Consider the following 19,257-nt stretch of genomic DNA (forward strand, 5'->3'; position numbering starts at 1 on the left):
AAATCATATAAAAACGACTGAGAGAGAAACTCAAATTCATCCACAATTTACTTGTGTGAAATCTGAAGTACATAATTTAAATCCTTATCCAATGTTCCACAATAAGTCAGGAACAAACCCTAATTTGAAAAGACTCCTCATTATTAATTTGTGCACCTCAACTAATTCACACCTCCTTCACAGAAAAGGAATCCTGAGAGAACAAACCTTTTAGATTGTGTATAAGAAAAGCAAATCATTAGGAACGATGTTATTTTAATTATTACTTCACTGTGGAACTTGATTAGAAGAAAAAGTATCCTTTAACCTTTAGCTATAAACAACAAATTTAGTTCTAATCTCAGCAAAAATGGTTTCCACCCAAATGTGCTAGGTGTTACCTCAGAGATTAATGGAGGCATTTCTTTCAAAAAAAGATACACTTACTAATGTGTCTCCTCATTGGTTGGAAAGTACAAGGATTTATTTGTACTCCAAAAATCCAATGTTATGCTAGTTTATGTAAGTTTAAAAAGAGCCTTATGAGTTTTAAATCAAATTATGGCCCCTCCACCAGAAATTAGCCTCTTCTCATTAAGAATATTAACCCAGGGGTGCCTGGGTGGCTTAGTCAATTATGTGTCCAACTTCAGCTCAGGTCATGATCTTGCAGTTCACAAGTTTGAGCCCCGCATCGGGCTCTGGGCTGACAGCTCAGAGCCTGGAGCCTGCTTTGGTTTCTGTGTCTCCCTCTCTCTCTCTCTGCCCCTCCCCTGCTCATGTTCTGTTTCTCTTTGTCTCAAAAATAAACGTTAAAAAAAAATTTTTTTTTTTAAAGAATACTAACCCAAAGCAATTAAAAACCAAAATCCATGCTTATCCAGGCAAAGCAAAAATAAGAGATTAAGGGGCTGGGGAAAAAAAAAAAAAAACTCTATTTCTGAGTTTTCTTCCCCCACCCCCCCTCACCCTCGGTATGGCTGTGTTGTTACCCTTCACCCACCTCTTTTCCCAAGCCCTTTCTACATAAAGGATATATACTGCCTCCACTCAAACTTCTAAAAGGTTGCCTTTCAAACTGCCAAAAGTTAGCCCCTAAATAAAAATGGCATCTCAATATTGTTCATCCATGAATAATCTGCCTAGTCAAAATATGAGCAATTACTCTCAAAGGCACATGACCACAAGAAGCTAAACTGTGGTACTTCCTACTCGTTTCACTCCCACACATTTTATTTGGGCATACTGCCTCATCCCAAAATGCTTCCACAACCTATCACATATTTCAAATATCTTTACTGACTGTGTTAGGCACAATAAGACGTTCAAGTCCTAATCCTTGTGACTTGTGTATTTGTAACCTCCCATGGCAACAGAGATTTTGTAGATATGATATACAGCTCAAGTGAAGGACCTAGAGATGGGAATATTATCCTGGATTATTGGGCGAACCCAATGTAATCACAAGCATCCTTAGAAGTAGAAGAGGGAAGCAGAAGAATAGTCAGAGTGATGTGAAGTGAGGACTCAGCCCACCCTTGCTGGCTTCGAAGATGAAGGAAGAGGATCCCAAAAAAACGTAGGCAGCCCCTGAAAGCTGGAAGAGGCAAAGGAACAGAGTCCCATGGGCTTCCAGGAAGGAATGCAGCCCTACCGAACCCTGATTTGGGTCCAATGAGACCAGTGTTGTATTTTGATGTGCAGAACTATAAGAAAATAACTTTGGTATTTTAATTATTAATTACAAACAATTATAAATTATATATCATTATTTAATTATATAATTAGTTTGTGGTAATTTGCTATGGCAGCAAAAAACTAATACACTGACCAAAACTATTTCTCAGTTTAAACTACTGAAAATCTATTAAATGCAACCACTGTTAAACTAACCTGTAAAGTACTCGTTATAGTGTTGACCTTCTCGGTGACGCCTACTGTAGGACGACTTAGACTTTCCCTGTGTGTTGACCTGGCAGTCCATCGACTCAATCGGTCACGAGAGCGAAAGTGTTCTGAATCGCTGGAGGATTCTGCCATTGATGTACACAATCCTGAAAACAAACCCAGGTCAAGGTCAATCAAATAGTAAAGAGCATGGACATATGAGATTAAATTAACTACCTGCATTGCTATCTTAAGTATTTATTACATTAGTCCTTTGGCATATCACAATTTCTAAACACATAGCCTGAAAATACAGGTCACTTCCCACGTAATTCTCTCTCCTTCATTTTTTCCACCTCACATGAACAATTCCTCAGATACGATTTTAGTCATGTTTACAACTGCAAATAATAATATTCTCTTAGTTTTGTGCAATGTTTCTAAATTTTAAAAGCACTCTCACATACAGTATCTCACGTAATCTTACAACATTGCAAGGTAGAAGGTGCTCGTAGATTGGCATCTCTACAATTGAAAAAACAAAAAGTTACTCTCTCAGCTAAGACTTAATAGGTCTTAATAGGCCTCAATATTAGTCTGACGTCCGTTCTACAAAGTTGTAACAACATGTGTTATCTTTAAACAAAAATACAACAGTCACAAAATGACCTAAAATAAGGAAACCCCATTCAGTGTACAGTGAACACTCTCATGCACCTTCTTTTGTTACGATTTTATTTTTAAGAGATTTTATTATCTCTAAGAGATTTTAGAGATTTAAGAGATTTTATTATCTCTACACCCAGTGTTGGGCTCACACTCACAACCGTGAAATCAGGAGTCGCATGCTCTACTGACTGAGCCAGCCAGGCACCCCTCATGAACCTTAATTTAAAATACAGAATTAAATGCTATTAACAGAGGTAAAAATTCCATAATAACAAGTATGTGAGAAGAAGGCATCCCCAACATCTCCACCAAAAGAGAAAGCCAAACATCCTGAGTATAGTTTCATCAGCAGAAAATTCCCTAAATATGCTTTCTTCCCATCCTTACCCCAATTTTTGATTTAATGCAAAATAAAATCATTTCATGCATGACAATCTCTAAAGTTTCAGAAAATCTTTTATGGAATTTAAAGAAAAAAAATATTGGGATAGAGAAGAATGAGAGAAAACTCACTGATCAAAAGTGGAAGTTTGTTGAATATCCCAAAAATTTCATTTTTCGCTTAATGGAGGGTTAACAATCTTCAACATTGTTATAATCTTCCTAAAATCTATATGGCCATTTTTTATGGTTTATTAAATGCAGTGTAATGAAACCTTTTGTTAATGATCTAGAATATTCTAGACTTTCTGGATCTTTATTCTGAATGCACCTGGAAAGTATGTGTATAACAAGTGAAAACACTGGGGTATCCGAATTTAAAATAAAACATGAACTAAATTAAGTGTAGCTGTCACTTAATACAAATGAAAAAGAAAGACCTCTCACTTACCCCTACTAGGGATTACATATTTTTTAATAAGAGAAAATCACACTTTCCAGCATGAATTTCACTGGTAAACACACACACACACAGTCTTCAGCTATTAATTTCAATTACTTTGAGCAATAAAAGATGTTCAAACTCCTGCATCTGATGGAACTCCTATAGAGATATCAAGATGTAAGATGAGATTGATCTGAGAATTCCGCGGGACTTTTGTTTATATGAAATATGAAACATTCAGCAACTAAGCACGTTAATTATACATAAGTGTCATAAATGTTGAAGAAGCATTAAAAAATCCGTAATAAAAACAGAAATCAGACTACTTTCATTGTTGATAAAAACTGAGCACTCTCTTTAACTACTGACAACTCACAAGGTCAAAAATGACCCTCAAAAGTAACTGAGTGAGCCCCTACCCTAAGTGTCACAACACAAAAGGCAGCCGTGGTGGCAGAGATTCAACCTTATCAAAAGATGCCCATGTCTCATCAGCCAACACCATGACTCCCCAGACACAGAGTTGACGGAGGGAGGGAGAAACAAAAGAGAAAGGAGTGGCCACTAGTATTGGCAAGAGGGTCATGCCAGCCACATAATCAGAACCTACAGGGAATATATGGAGAGCCATTAAAATAATTCCCAAGATCCCTTAATATAGCTGACTAAAGAAGAAAACCACAAAGCAGTGTCAATTACACACTTTATTCACCATTGAGACTGTATTATTTTATAATTAAAAACTTAATTTTTAAAAAAATATTGTATATCCTATTATCGTTGGTGTTAATAAAAATTGACCAGGCCTCTGAAAATCTTCCCCCCAAACTGTACCCAGAGCATTAGATTTATTCCACACTGATAAAAACATATTGAGAATGGTCACATAACTAAAGTGTATGCATGGCCATTAATTTAAAAACACACACACACACACACACACACACAAAACTGTTCTACCTAATCTAAAATGTAAATTAAACAATGAGATGATTTGCTAGCCCATTAAAATTTTTTTCTGTTAAATAATAATATCTATGGTTAGCCAGGTTGGTAGGGAAAAGAGCAGTCCTCTACTGTCCTAAGGGGGATGTGTAAATTGACATAACTTGTCTGAAAATAACCAAGCAGTATGTATCAATAGCAGTTTGTACCTATAACCCACTAACTACATTTCCAAAAATTTCCCTTAACAAAATCATCTGGAATACGTACAGAATTTATATATGTGGATATTTACTGGGAAGTTATAATAGAGGGAAAATAAAAACTTAAATTTCAAACTATAAAACAATGATTAAAACACAGTACCTTTCATGCAATGAAACAGTATACAGATTCTAAAAAGTCTGTTTCTGGAGACATTTAATAGCAATGCAAGGATAAAAGCATGAGTCCCCATTTTGTAATATACATTATATGTTGTCTGTGTGTGAATATAAACTGCGAGTAAACAAATTTAAAGGAGCGGGAAAAGACAACTTTAAAAGGGGAAGAAAATATACCAAAAGTATATTTATTATCCAGCAGTTAGTCATTTTCTATTTTTTTAAACATTCCTATCTTCCCTGAATTTTCCACAATAACTGTGGAAAGAAAAATATAATGTATACTTAAAACAAAGATAAATACAACAGATTAGTAACAAGTGGACAACCTGGAAAAGGTGTTTAAATAAAAGCTGTATTCAGAACTCCCTTGTTCTTGGTGGTTGTTTCCTTCTCCCAGGCAACTTACTTGACCATCTGCCTACGTAGGGTCATGTCACTAGTCTTCACCAATGAAGGAGTTCAAGAGATGGGATCACAATACCAGTCTCTACTGTTTCACACTGTACAATACTGGCTGACCAAAGATACCATTTATCATGAGTTTAGGAGCTAAAAGAATAATTTTTTTTCAATTATATGATTCCACCTTTGCAATCTTGCGGACAGTCATTAGACTCAAAAACGGACTCTCATAAAGAAACATACCAAATACTAGAATAAACTTAAAAGTTGAAGGACTACATGAAGGCATACTAATATGCACTGATAGCTTATGCTATCAAATTTTGCTTTGGGAACAAATTAAAACTGGTTCACGAATGATTTTTTCATCGCAGTTACAATTTGTAGCCCAAAGAAAAATTATTAAGACTAGTAGAAAAACATAAATGTATGCTCAAGAAAAATCTTTATCATTATGGTTAATGATTTAAAAGAAGAAAATTCAATTGGGTTAGAACTCCATTCCCATCATCATAAGAAATTTGAGCATAACATCTGTTGACAAAAAAAAAGAGTGGCTAAAATTGAAGAATGACTGAAGAGCTCTTTCAAGAACCAGTTATTTATTTACTTAATTATTTTTAAAGAACAATTTAAAGAAGCTGAATCACCTAAATCCCGGTTAAAGGTGAGAAAGGCATTTCTTTCAACTGAAGAAAAAGCAGTAAATGTTCTCTGCAGCTTACTACCACCTACTGGTACAACAAAATTTCTCATTGATGAGAAAGTGATAATATGCACGCTGTCTGCTTTTTAGATGGTGAGCTTTTTCCAAGACTCTAGAAAGGACTAAGAGGGGTGACCTTGGGTGAAAGTCTCCAGAGTCTTAGAGAACACTCTCAGTCTGAAACCAGATGGTACAATTCTTAGAATAGTTTATTTAGCTGTTCCCAACACATCAGTATTTAAAGGCATAAATATTGTTGCTTCTGTCTTAATGAACCTTATAAAGAAGACATACAGCCACCAGAGCAAGTAATGAACTCTCATCAATTCACTCCCACTAAGGATCTATCAAAAACAAATGTCCATATACAGACCTGAACACCAACCAGAAAGAGTAAAACTACATTCAACACTATAAGAGGACTTGTGGTGAATCTTTACAAGCTCACGTCCACCTCTTTTGTTATTTGACCTAAAGAGCCATCAGACTGTCTTCATTATAATGATGCACATTTGTATGTAGGAGAGTTATAATTTATTGGTCCTCAAGTCTCTTTTCCTCAGAGCCAGTTTAAAACAATTAGGATTTGCAAGCTGTTCCATAAAAGATAAGCACCCAGCCTCAGGGGGTGATATTTCACACAGGCTGACTAGTGCATGTTAAGTAGGTGATGGCTCCTCAGCTGGCCCTGTCCAAGGCAAGTGTCCTCAATGTTCAAGGTAACGATGTGTTGGAGGGAGTATTGGGGGAGGTGGGAAGTGTCTTTTAAGCTTAATCACTAAGTTCAAATTTTAGAAAGCATTTCTCACTGTTTCAATAGCTATAGGACTTGAGAGCTTTATTTTCTCCCTCAAGAGAAAAAGTAAACAAGCCAGCAGAAAGTACCACGTACAATTATTAATTGTACATGTCTTCTTTATGCCAGTGCTCCTTTGTAACTTCAAATCCTCAAAAGCTTTTGGCAAATTAATAGAAGATCAAAATCAACTGTCCAGTTCATCAGCCAGTTAGTAGATAATGTAAGACAAAGGAAACAGAATCAAAGAGAGGCAACAGATTCGTGCATTTATCATTTACTGAATCACTACATTAGAAATGGAAGATAAAAGTAAATTAAAAAATCACAGTCTTTGAGGGGAGAAAAAGACTCATAAAAGTAGTACACGTGGTGAGCTAATATGACAAAATGCCAGGGGAGTCAGGTAAGGATCCCTCCACTCATCTCGAAGGATGAGTAGAAGTTTGACAGATGGATGAGAAAAAGAAATGGGAACCAGTTAAAACCCATCTGTCTCAAAGGAACTAAAGAAGGTACAAATAAGCAAAGCTCTCACATTCCTTTACCAGGGCGTAAATTTAAAACTGTCTCTAGATATTGCTCAATGTCCCCAGGGCATGGGCAAGGAGCACAAGTGCTGGTTAAATCATCATCTCCAGTTAAGAACTTAGAGAATTAACATTTACACACACACACACACACACACACACACACACACACACACACACACACACAGTTTGATTTTTTATTGTATGTCCCATTTATTCCTGCTGCTGCCATGCATTTCCTCTCTCTTCCGCTCACGCTCCCACACTCTATTCCATGGGTGAAGCCAGGCAGGCTCAGCTCCTAGGCTGCATTTTGCTCCCTTTACTCCAGTACCTCTGAGTTCAAGAACAGAGTTACAGGGACCAGTGCCCACCAAGCAGGGCTATTTCTGGAAAAGGCCATATACCATACAAAAGGACAGCTTACTCGGATATGGAGAAAAACACTAGGAGGTGCTCGGATAATTATATATGTGCCAGTTGCTAAAAATCAGTATCAGTTTTAAAAGAAAACAAAGTTACTTAATAATCCCCTCCCTGTTTCACCATCAAAATGATACAGATATTTTAGATATACACCCACACACACTTCTAAAATCAACAAGGGAGTTTACAAAATTAAATAAAAAGTAAAACATGTCAAGATAAAAAACAGCAAATGAAAACTCAAGAAAAACTTACAAGAGAAATGGATGCTGACGAACCCAAGATGGATTTATTATTTGTAATTAAATCCTAGTTTTGAACGCTTGCATTTGCCAGCCAAAAAATATTTCTCACACTATTCCCAAAATAGCAGGCAAGAATGAAGTCCTCTGTGCGTAGAGACAACTTCTAGTAACTGTCCAAACTGCTTCAGACTGGGCAAGATATCAGCATGGACCAAGGGAGACTAGCACCCCCAAGTTTCTGACACCATTTTGCTTAAATGGGTGGATGAACACTGGAGGACCACAGACAACCAACATGTACTTAAAAATAATGTTCACTGTGTGATTTTAAAGCTTTAATTAGAAAACAAAGAGACCGCATATAAAAATTCTAATTTCTAGCTTCTCTTGAAAAATCCAAAGATCTGGCAACACTGGGGGTGAATTTTCCCATTGCAACATGGGACGCCGTAGTTGCCTTAGAGTCAGGCACGCACCTTCCTGTTTGCCCCAGTCCCCACTGGACCTGCTTCACATGGTGAGTTACCTCACTGGCCCCACTGAGCAGTTGTGCTTGCAACTTTATTTTAGATGAAGAATCAAGACAAAGGAAGTCTACCAGTCTCATTCCCTAATTAAAAACAAGCAATTCAATCATGAAGAATGAATCAAGGTTAAATGTTCAAAAGATAATGCTTTCCTCTACAGACAAGAAGGAAAATTGGGTAATACGACTTTGCTATAAGCCATCCCTATAGACTATAAAACCAGAAGGATATACTACTCCTGAGCAGAAGGACCGAAACTACTTAGAATATTTCCCTGATGTAAGTACTTTCAGAACAAGAGTGCAGGACATTGCATCATTTGGCTTTAATCTTCATCCCTCCCTATACCACTATCCTTACTTCTAGGTGGAGTTACCAGCCCGGGCCCCAGCAACCGGGCTCAGCTGTATGACTCACTTTGGCCAATAGGATTTTAGCTGACATGGCACAAGCAGGGGCTTGAAATGAGATTACACACTGGAACTTGCTCTCTTGCAAGGCTTCCATCACCAGGATGTGCCCAGGCTACGGTGTAGGAAGGTGTGGGATCCATGGCTGCCCAGTGATTTCCAGCTTAGATCAGCCAGATGAACACAGACAAATCAGTGAGTCTACAGATGATAAGCAGGCAGCTTAGCTAACCCATTGCATAGGCAATAAACATGTATTGTCATACGCCTCCAGTTTTGATCTGCTATGCAGCAAGAGCTAATCTAGCTGAAAAATATAGTTTACTAATAAATCATTTGATTTAGTTCAGAGGATGGTGAATTTCCTGAGGTTTCTTCTCAAGCCTACTCTCCTTCAGAAAACAGGTGGGTTTCAGACTGTCTTCTACTGGTGGAAGAAAAAAAACAGATTCAAATTAGGATGCACAAAATAAGCCCAAGCAGTTGATGAAACAAGTGACAGGCTAGCAATTTTTGAGAAAAAAAATCTAAACAATCATAAATAGCAGTTGGGGATATTTGTTCTCTGTATAACATTAAGTTTTTTGAAAGAAACCAGCAATTTCCTAAGTATATTATAAAGCACATTTGTTCTCTTCCTCCTAGTTTTTAAAGTATAAACAGAAACTCCTCTTGACTTTCCCAGGGAACCAAACAATTTTAAGAAAGGAAAATAGTTCTTATTCCTATTGTACCTTAAATTTGCATACTGCTATATGGCTTACAAAGCATTTGTTAGTCTTTTCTCTTTTGATCTCCCATTTCAATCCTGTGAAGTAGGTATAATTACAACTCTCTACTTTTGCTGAAGAGAAACGGCTAAAATACTTGTCCATGATGGCTTTGCTAAAAAGTTACAATAACAGAACTGGAAGTCACATCTTGTGACTCTGCTTTCTCCACTGCATTCTATACATAAAGAATTATGTAAACTCCAAATACACTGCCCACTCAAATGTTTTCTTTGTCCTCCCCTACTCTGTTTCTTATGATCCATCCTCCCCCTCCAAGAAATGCACTTAAGGCTGGAATATTCCATATGTGCTTGTTTAAAGATTTATATAATGAGCATAATAAAGTATTAAATACTTACATCTGCCAGAAATCCAATTTATTACAGCTATTTTAAGATGTCTTTTAAATAATCCTTTCTCTTGTTAAGAATATTTACAACTAGAGCACCTAGGTGGCTCAATCAGTTAAGAGTCCAAAGGCTCCGAGATCGAGATCGAGCCCTGCATCAGGCTCCACACTGATAGTGTGGGATTCATTCTTCCCCTCTTTCTGCCCCTCCCCCACTTGCACTCTCTCGTTCTCTCAAACTTTAAAAAATTTTAAAAAGGATATTTACAACCCATTTCAGACAGCAAAGCATATCTATTTTTTCAGAAGCCATACCCTAAAACCTTAAATTTTTTTAAAAAAGCATTCTCTTCATGATGTAAATGTATTTCCTATTTCTCTTTTTCTGCCACTCTTTCTCAATCCCCATATTTCTTTCTTGCCCCATTCTTTTTTTACTTTGCATCTTTAGATCTTTCCTGTAACTTTTCTATAATAAAAACCTATAATATATCTTTATCGTACTTACTGATATACTCATTCAAGAGTTTGGTATTTATTCTTAATTTTAAAAGTGGATAAATAGAATGATTTATATACTCTTTCCAAAGTATAAGAAAATAACTTAGGTCACCTGGGTGGCTCAGTCAGTTGAGCATCTGACTTCAACTCAGGTCATGATCTCACAGTTTGTGGGTTTGAGCCCCGCTTTGGGCTCTGTGCTGACAGCTCAGAGCCTGGAGCCTGCTTCGGATTCTGTGTCTCCCTCTCTCTCTGTGCCTCCCCCACTTGCATTGTCTCTCTCTCTCTCAAAAATAAATAAACATTAAAAAAAATTTTAATATATATATATATACACAGAGAGAGAGAGAGAGGGGGAGAGAGAGAGAGAGAGGGGGAGAGAGAGAGGGGGAGAGAGAGAGGGGGAGGGAGGGAGAGGGAGGGAGGGAGAATATAACTTACAAATTAAAAAAAAAAAAAAAAGGTATCAGGAGTTCTTAACTTTGACTTGTACCATGAACTGTTTCTGGGAATGTTTTTAAAAGTATGAATAAAAATTTTAAACCTACAGGATTAGGGGCGCATGGGTGGCTAGTCAGTTAAGCATCTGACTCTTGATTTCAGCTCAGGTAATGATCTCAAGGTTCATGGGTTCAAGCCCCACATTGGGCTCTACGCTGACAGTATGGAGCCCGCTTGGGATTCTCTCTCTCAACATAAACATTTTTTAAAATTTTTAAAAACATCTACAGGATTAGAAAGGAATCCAATTATAATGACATGCACTATAATATCATTTAAATACTATTTAAATAAACATAATATCATTTAAAACCAATTACACTTAAAAATTAAATCATTGGGACTCCATGGAAGTAGACCCCACTTTAAAAAGTTCAATTTCAAAATCCTTCAAAAAACAGTTGAGACAATATTAATGCTGAATAACTAGTGCTTTCACATAACAGATTGCCGTATGACAATAACCCTACAAAGTATTATTGTCCTCATGATATATACATAAAAGGCGTAAATAAACTGAGTATTAAGTGTCCAAGGTTATAGGGCTACCAGGTGGCAGAGCTGAGTCTTGAACCTTTCTCCAAAGCCCAAGATTCCTAGTTATCCCTTCTCTTCACCAATGGCACCACTCAGAATCCAGGACTCTTCTCGACTCATTCCTAGCCACCAACATAGTTTCTCTAACTAGGAGTCTTCTCCTGTCCATTCCAACTTTCACTGACACTTCATTGCCCATGGAAGATTGAGTCTAGGTTCTTGAATTCAAGAATTCAGGAATTCAAGACCTTCAGCTAGCCCTTCTCCAACAAAAGAACTGTAACAAGCATAAGGCCCACATTCAGCTGCTGTTACACCAGATTCTCCCACCACTTCATTCTTCACTAATGTCACTAGTTCTGTCTAGAACACCTTCTGCTGTCTACTATTGCCACTTATTTCAAGTCCACTCATCATTCCAGGCATAGCACAGATAATATAACTTCACGGATACCTTTCATCTCCAGCCAGAAGTGATCTGTCCTTCCTCTGCATTCTTATAGCTCTATAATCATAGTAAGACATTAAACATGCCCATAAAATGTAAATATTTGTGACACAAATTTTTTTTTTAATTCCTTGAATAGGTCAGACTCATTTCACTGCCAGATTCACAGCCTAGAACATTTTCACTCTTTTTCCCTTGGTTAACTCTTACCTTTTCCTTCAATTCTGAGTTCACAAAAAACGCCCCTTAAAAAACTTTCCTTCACTGCTTCCACCCAACTCCGGGCCAAGTGCCCATAGTGGATATGACCTCGTTACAGCCGATAGACAAACTGGCTGTTTACTTGTCTGTTCCCTCAGTAGACTCTAAATTTCAACAGAGACTCTATTTACTTTGTTCATGGTTGTATTTCAATACCTAGCATAGTGCTGGGCATGTAGTTGGAACATTTTTAAATGAATTTACAGGTAAATTTTCCTTATTCTCCTGTCCGATTAATCCAGAGACAAATTTCAAAGTACAGGCCCTTGCAAACAGCATGTACTAATTAAATAATTGTTGCATGAAATAATTCTAGTGATAAATGGGTTAGATTAATTATCTTAAGCCTTCAAACAATAAGGATTTAACTGAAAAGCAGTATCAATAGGAATATTTGATACTTGATAATATGTCTATTTAGAGTAAATAAGGATAAACATTTCAAATTGACTTGAATACGTGCGTGAAAACTTATAACTGAATCAAAACTAGAGGGTTTCCAGGGCGCCAGGGTGGCTCAGTTGGTTCACTGTCGGACATCAGCTCAGGTCATGATCTTGCAGTTCGTGAATTTGAGCCCTGCATCTGGCTCTGTGCTGACAGCTCAGAGCTTGGATCCTGCTTCAGATTCTGTCTCCCTCTCTCTCTGCTCCTCCTCCACTTGTACTCTCTCTCTCAAAAATAAACATTAAAAAAAATTTTTTTTAATTAAAAAACTAGAGGATTTCCTTGACTTACTACAAATCACCTTGTCATTGTCATTTGCACCGGCATTCCTCAATTATTACTTATCTGTACTATAGAGCTCTAAACTCCAAATTACCTAGGCTCTTTATCATCTGAGTCCATTCTCAGTACTGTTTCAATGTACCAACTGCCACTCACCCATTTTTGCCATTTTAAAGCCTTCACTCTTGCATGACAAGCTTTTCCCTTCTTTCTAGGATCTATAAAATTTGCCTATCTCTTCTTCCTTTAAAATACTAATCATAGGTCACTTTTTCAATGACATCTCTCTTCAGAAAAGCTTAGTTTAGGTTTACCTTTAATTCACTCATCCATTCACCCATGAGCACTCATTCATTCACTCATGAGCACTTATATGGCAACTCCTATGCACAGGGTAGACTCTAAATGTTCATCAGCTAACTGGATTCATGTAACCACAAATACACCCATCTCCCAAACACTGTAAGCACCAGCATTGTACAGATCTACATTAAGAGTTATAAAAATTTCAGGGGTGCCTGGGTGGCTCAGTCATAGAAGCATTCGACTCTTGATTTCGGCTCAGGTCATGATCTCAGTGTGTGAGTTTGAGCCCTGTGTCAGGCTCTACATTGACAGCATGGAGCCTGCTTGGGATCCTCTTTCTCCCTCTCACTATCTCTTAAAATAAATAAATAAACTTAAGAAAGAAAAAGAGTTATAAGAATTTCAGAGAGGGGTTATATCTGAGAAAAGCCTGATCGGCCTCTTAGGACCACTCATAATCATTAATAACAAGACACCAGAAACAAGGTTAAAAATCTAAAGCAGGGGATGCTGAGTGGCTTAGTCAATTAAGCATTCAACTTTTGATTTCAGTTCAGGTCACGATCGTGACATTAAGCCCCATGTCTGGCTCTGCCTGAGCATAGAGCCTGCTTAAGATTCTCTCGCTCCCTTTCCTTCTGTCCCTTTCCCCTTCTCTCAAAAAATAAAAATTAACTTAAAAAAGAAAAGTGCAGTTGTAAAGGATGCAAAGGATACATAAACAGGCGATTCACAGAACACATATAGCCCTAACAAACATACAACATACTTTATTTCACTAATAAATGCCAACTAAAATGATAGAATCAGATTCTCCTTTCTCTGTTTTGTGTAAATGAAAAAAAGCTTTGGCATAGGTACCCCCTTACTGTAAGAGTATTAACAGAATAGCTTTTCTAGAAAACTGACAAGTAAAAATAAGTAATATTCATCTAGATTCTATCTAATAGGTATATAGATTCTACATCTATAGGGGCGCCCAGGTGGCTCAGTCAGTTAAGCATCCAACTTCGGCTCAGGTCATGATCTCACCATTCATGAGTTTGAGCCCCACTTCAGGCTCTGTGCTGACAGCTCAGAGCCTGGAGCCTGCTTCAGATTCTGTGTCTCCCAATCTCTCTCTACCCCTCCCCCGCTCATGCTCTGTCTCTTTCTCTTTCTCTCAAAAATGAATAAATGTTAAAAAAATTTTTTTTAGATTCTACATCTATAAATATTATTCCAGGAAAACAGAAGTCAAATGTATACATCTTACCTGTAGGTGTACATATAATTTCATTGCAGAGTTATTTATGTTAGTAAATAAATAAATAAGAAAAAACACAAATAATACAGTAAATGTATCTAGTCATTGGGATGCTGGTAACAGTTAAAAACCACAAGGAGAATTTTATGTGCTGACTTGTAATATTAACAAGAAATAAAAACACACTATGGGATATTTATGAACATACTGAAAACACTTTCTACTAAAATCAACCTAGTGACAATACTCTATAGATAACAATAAACTCTAGATTATTTGCATATTACTCCCAGATGTGTCAAGACTGCAGCTGAGAATTTCTGGGCTAGATTATCCTAGCAGGCCCTTCCAGCTCTAAAATTCTTTAAATCTAAGGACTTTGTACAACACAGATCTTGGACACAGTGTTGCTGCAAGGTCTCAATGGGTCTCCCCTATATGTTTAAGTGCCTTTATCAAAATGCAACATGAAAATGTTAAAAAGTGTCCAGAATTTTAAATCTATGTTGCAAAACTTGAGTTTTGTTTGTTTTTGCAACACTTGAGTTTTTAACACTACACCCTTGATTTTCAAATCATGTTGAATGTTGAATATGCATACTCTACAGAAATCACAAATTATAACTACCTCTTACCTCAATAATGTAAAGAACATTATACCTTAAAAAAACTGAAAAAGCTAACAGAACCCTCTGAATATATAAAAAGACAAAAAAACAGTAAACATTGCTTATATGGTATACCTAATCTAAAAAGGCTAACTCTAAATCAAATCTGACTTAAGAGCAGTCATAAACAGCAATGGGTCCTCTTTGTAGTGGACAGGACTGGGATTTGGAATCAACAGATCTGGAGACAAAGACCACTCCTTTGGCTCCAGATACCAAGAAAGTCAAAAAACTCTATCTTAACCTCAACTGTTTCATTTGTAAAATGAAAATAAGCATAATAAAAGTGTCACAGAGATAAAATGCAAAAGGTGCCTAATACAGTGCCTGGGACAAAATAGGTTCTCAAATACTGGTCAAACAGAAACAGATGCATCACTGTTGCTTTTGTTGAGGTATCTAGTTTGTTCCCCCTGAATTTCTGTAACATCAAATCTATTTTGTTCATCTGCATTTTTGTAACACCCTTTCACAACCATCCTATTTTATCTTCGTACTACATATTAGAAAGGAGTTTCTTGCCCCCCCGCCCCCCCGCCCCAAGTCTATCTGTTGAAATATATTTATCCACCATATGCAAAAATTTGTTAGCTCAGAAACTCAGGGAGAAAGCATACTTACAAAACACACCCCCAAAACTCCGTGTTGTTCTCCTCTGAGCTCAGTGCTCTTCTTTGGCACATATGTCTGCCTCCTATCATTTCTTCATGAGGTTCAGGGCAAAAGGCCTAGTCAGGTAGACGATCTTTGGTTGCCCTACACCTTCCCCAAATCACCTACAGACAAATGAAACAAGGGGGTAAAACACACTTACAACCTTAATTTTTTTATATAATGAAAGATCAAAATAAGCTCACTCTCACTACACACAATTTAGTGCATATCAGAGAACAGAGAAAATTATCCTTAGATCATGTAAAAGCCCCAGTGAACTCACAGGAATTCTTTACGTCCAAGTTCTCAGCCAGCATAGTCTTCACTGGTCACTTCCACTCATGCATGGTCACCCCTTGGGCTGGCTAGGGTGAACTGTAGCCCAAGTCTGGCCAAAAGTAGTGTCCTTGAGCAGATCTATTAGTGGGTAAACTAACTAAGGCAGGTAACGAAATTAACATGTTACTTCTGAATTTGACGGCTAAATTGTATTTCTAAGCCAGTAAGGAACTATCTGATAGCACTCCTAAGGCAACATTTTATAAGCTGCCCAATTCTTCCCACATTTAGTATTGCAAATCAGTAAGTAAAATGCCTTTGGTTGTAGGAAAGAGCTACGGACAGAAATGTTTTCAATTCTTTGTGACTGCTTTCAAAGCAATCTGCAAAAACCCAGCTAGTTATTCTGATAATTGGTCATTGTCTCCAAAAAAAAAAAAAAAAAGTACTGTGGAAAAGTTAAAGTAAACTGTTAGAGGGTTCAAAATGGCCCAGATCATGCAATGACAGAGAGGACAGGCTGGGATGACACAGGTATAATGCACAATTCACTCTTCTTTAAAAAAAAAAAAAAAAAAAAAGGGGGGGGGGGAGCAAACTTCCCCAGGTGAGTTATACCAATAACCAAACTGTTCTGTGCCAATGTGAAATGGCTGAAGTTGTAATCTTCTATCTGTGCTGCCAATACAGTAGTGACTGGCCACATGTGGCCTAGTGAGCTCTTAAAACCTGGCTAGTTTGAAATGACACGTGCTGTAAGTGTAAAATACATAAAAGAATGTGAAGACTTAATGCCATTAAAAAAATTGTTTTAAGAATATAAAATATCTCAATAAATTTCATATTTGACTACATGCTAAAATGAAAACGTTTTGGACATACTATGCTAAATAAATTCTTAAAATTAATTTCACCAGTTTCTTTTCACTTGTCTAGTGTGGGCACCAGAAAATGTAAACGGGTGTGTGGCTCACATTTTATTTCTATTACACAGCAAAGATCTGCATAATTGATAAAATAAATAACAAATACTGAGCATTTCTGTGTCAGGTCCTGTGCTAGATACTCCACACAAAACTGAGAACAGCTGCAACGTGGTTTTAAAGACGTCTGTGCAAGTGACTGAGCTTCATCAAACCAATAAAGCATGAGGCTGGAATTCAATGTCAGGTGTTCCTGCTAAATAACTCAAATAAGGGACTGTTAACAGCTAATGTTGGGGCAACTTCCTTCATGGCCTGGGAAAGCCAGGTCGCTGATACAGTGTTCCCAAGGGTAGCAAACTTTTGTAACCATAGAACAGTTACAAAAACGTCAAGTTATATCCCAGTCAAGCTAACACCAGAATGAGCCCAAATCCTTGACAGCTCAGGCTTCGCAGCTGCTAGCAGCAAAACTAACCGCTCAAAAAAAAAAAAAAAAAAGCCTACGTAATTCAAGTTCCCTGGATGACTTGGCCAGAATCTGTGAACACTCACGCCGAGGGAAGGGGCGACGGGATACCAGGCACGCTGTCTCCCCCTACCCTGGCAACACTCCACCCATCCAAGGCCCCACTCCAGATTTCCTTGTAGCTTCTGTGTCCCCACCTCTGGGACCAGGGGAAGTGAGACCTAAAACGACTACGATAGGATAAGGAAGCAGTAAAGAAAGGGCGAGTAGGCATTTAGGGGCAGGTACCTGAGATAGAAAAGGACCCTAAGTCCTTAAAGCCGGATCATCGCCGAGGCCCCTCCCGGCTCCCACGGCCGCCAGGGACCCAGAAGGTGCAACTGACCTGACGCTGCGGCGCAACCGACTCTGCTCTCTCCAGACTCGCAGCTATGGCAACTTGAACTAGCCGCCCAGCCACAGCGAGCGAACAAGACCCCGCTGCTGTTGCCGCTTGGCACTCTGGGAGTTGTAGTCCATCTTGTCCTCAAAAACAAGGAGTCGTCCAGGGAGAGAGGCCCTGGGAGAAACTTCAAATCCCAGGATGCCATACGACTGGCCTAAGGGCCACTTTCCCGGAAGAAGCCGGATTAGCTGGCACCTGAGTCCCTGGGCCTCGCCCTCTTGCCCTGTTCTTTTTTTTTTTTTAAAGGGCCAGTAACTTCTACGGGAAGCAAATACCTGAGAGTGAATTAACGGTAATTTAATCAGAAAAGTCCAAACTATTCACTTAAGAAAAAAAAGAAAAGAAAAATTCAAAGTAGTTGCAATAATGACAGACTCCGTTTCTTTTACTGCTTTCAGACAGGGAAGAGTCATTTCCATAAGTGAAACGTACAAATCCTCTTACTACCAGAGCACAATGTCTTTTTCCTAAGATCCACAAATTCTTAGAACTGGAAGGGAACAGAGAAGATTATCTAATAAAACCCTTTAGGCCTAGAAAGAGTGAGTGACTTACCCAAGATCACATTAACTCATTAATGGCAAACCAAAGTCTTTAAGGCTGTCACTTCATGATTGCTGCTACATTGAGTCTAGAGTGTCATCTCCACAGTCATTCTAGAACATGAGACAGACGTATGCCACTCAGAGACGTCGGTTTCAGCTGAGAGAAGGCAATAAAAACGTCAACAAAGAACTCAACTTTGGAAAAGCTAAGAAGTGAAAAATCAATTAGTCATGTAGAGCCTCATTTCTTTGTGCTCTGCCAAAAAGACCATTGATCACTTCCTCAAGTCTTAAATCGAAATTTGCTTTATCTGTGAAAGCTTTCTTGGCTACTTCAAGAAGAGCTAGATTGCATTAAATGCATAGTTTCCCTATTCTAATAATTTTGTACTGTAATTATCCATTTCCCTGTTGGTCTCTTCCATCAGACTCAGCCCTTCAAAGGCAGGGGCCAAATCTTTTAAAATCAGTACCTCTCTTCTCAGCCCTTCCTCACTTCCCACTCTCCCTTCACATCTCTTTCTCTCTCTGTCCCTGTCATACACAAAAATATAAATAATAAGCATATAAATTTGATGTGTTACAATAACTCCAACATTTTCTCTGGCCAACACTGGGGGGTAAAGTTTATTTCATAACCAGTTTGAACATAAAATAATTCTTCTAAAAATTACCTGTATATTTTCATCTATCTTCAAGCTGCTTGCTCACAGTTGTATTCAAGAATACACTCCACCTGATACAGAGATTAAGATAATTCAGAACAGCCATAAAATTTCCCCATATGCATTCAGAAGCATAATAACTCTATTATTTACCTGTTAATGTTTTAATTTTTCAAAACAATTACACTCATTCATTTAATTCAGCAAATGTATGCCGTATCTTT

At 37.8% G+C, this 19,257-nt stretch overlaps 1 protein-coding gene across 4 annotated transcripts in view; it reads right to left on the reverse strand.

Moving 5' to 3' along the window:
• CEP128 (centrosomal protein 128) overlaps nt 1–17,994 on the reverse strand; it is a 383,456-nt gene extending 365,462 nt beyond the window's left edge. For 3 of the 4 annotated variants that reach the window (XM_060620445.2, XM_060620441.2, XM_060620447.3), the window contains exons 1-3: nt 17,667–17,776; nt 15,675–15,829; nt 1,873–2,033 (exon numbers count right to left, since the gene is read on the reverse strand). In XM_060620445.2, coding sequence (XP_060476428.2) covers nt 1,873–2,019 — 147 coding nt within the window. In that variant the 5' untranslated portion in view covers nt 2,020–2,033; nt 15,675–15,829; nt 17,667–17,776. Of the gene's footprint in view, nt 1–1,872; nt 2,034–15,674; nt 15,830–17,666 lie in introns of all 4 variants that reach the window. The other variant, XM_060620442.3, reaches the window with a different exon arrangement.
• Nucleotides 17,995–19,257: the final 1,263 nt, after the last annotated feature.

The sequence above is a fragment of the Panthera onca genome, chromosome B3 (genome assembly GCF_046562875.1).
Source record: "Panthera onca isolate mPanOnc1 chromosome B3, mPanOnc1 haplotype 2, whole genome shotgun sequence".
In the NCBI taxonomy this organism is placed as follows: domain Eukaryota; kingdom Metazoa; phylum Chordata; class Mammalia; order Carnivora; family Felidae; genus Panthera; species Panthera onca.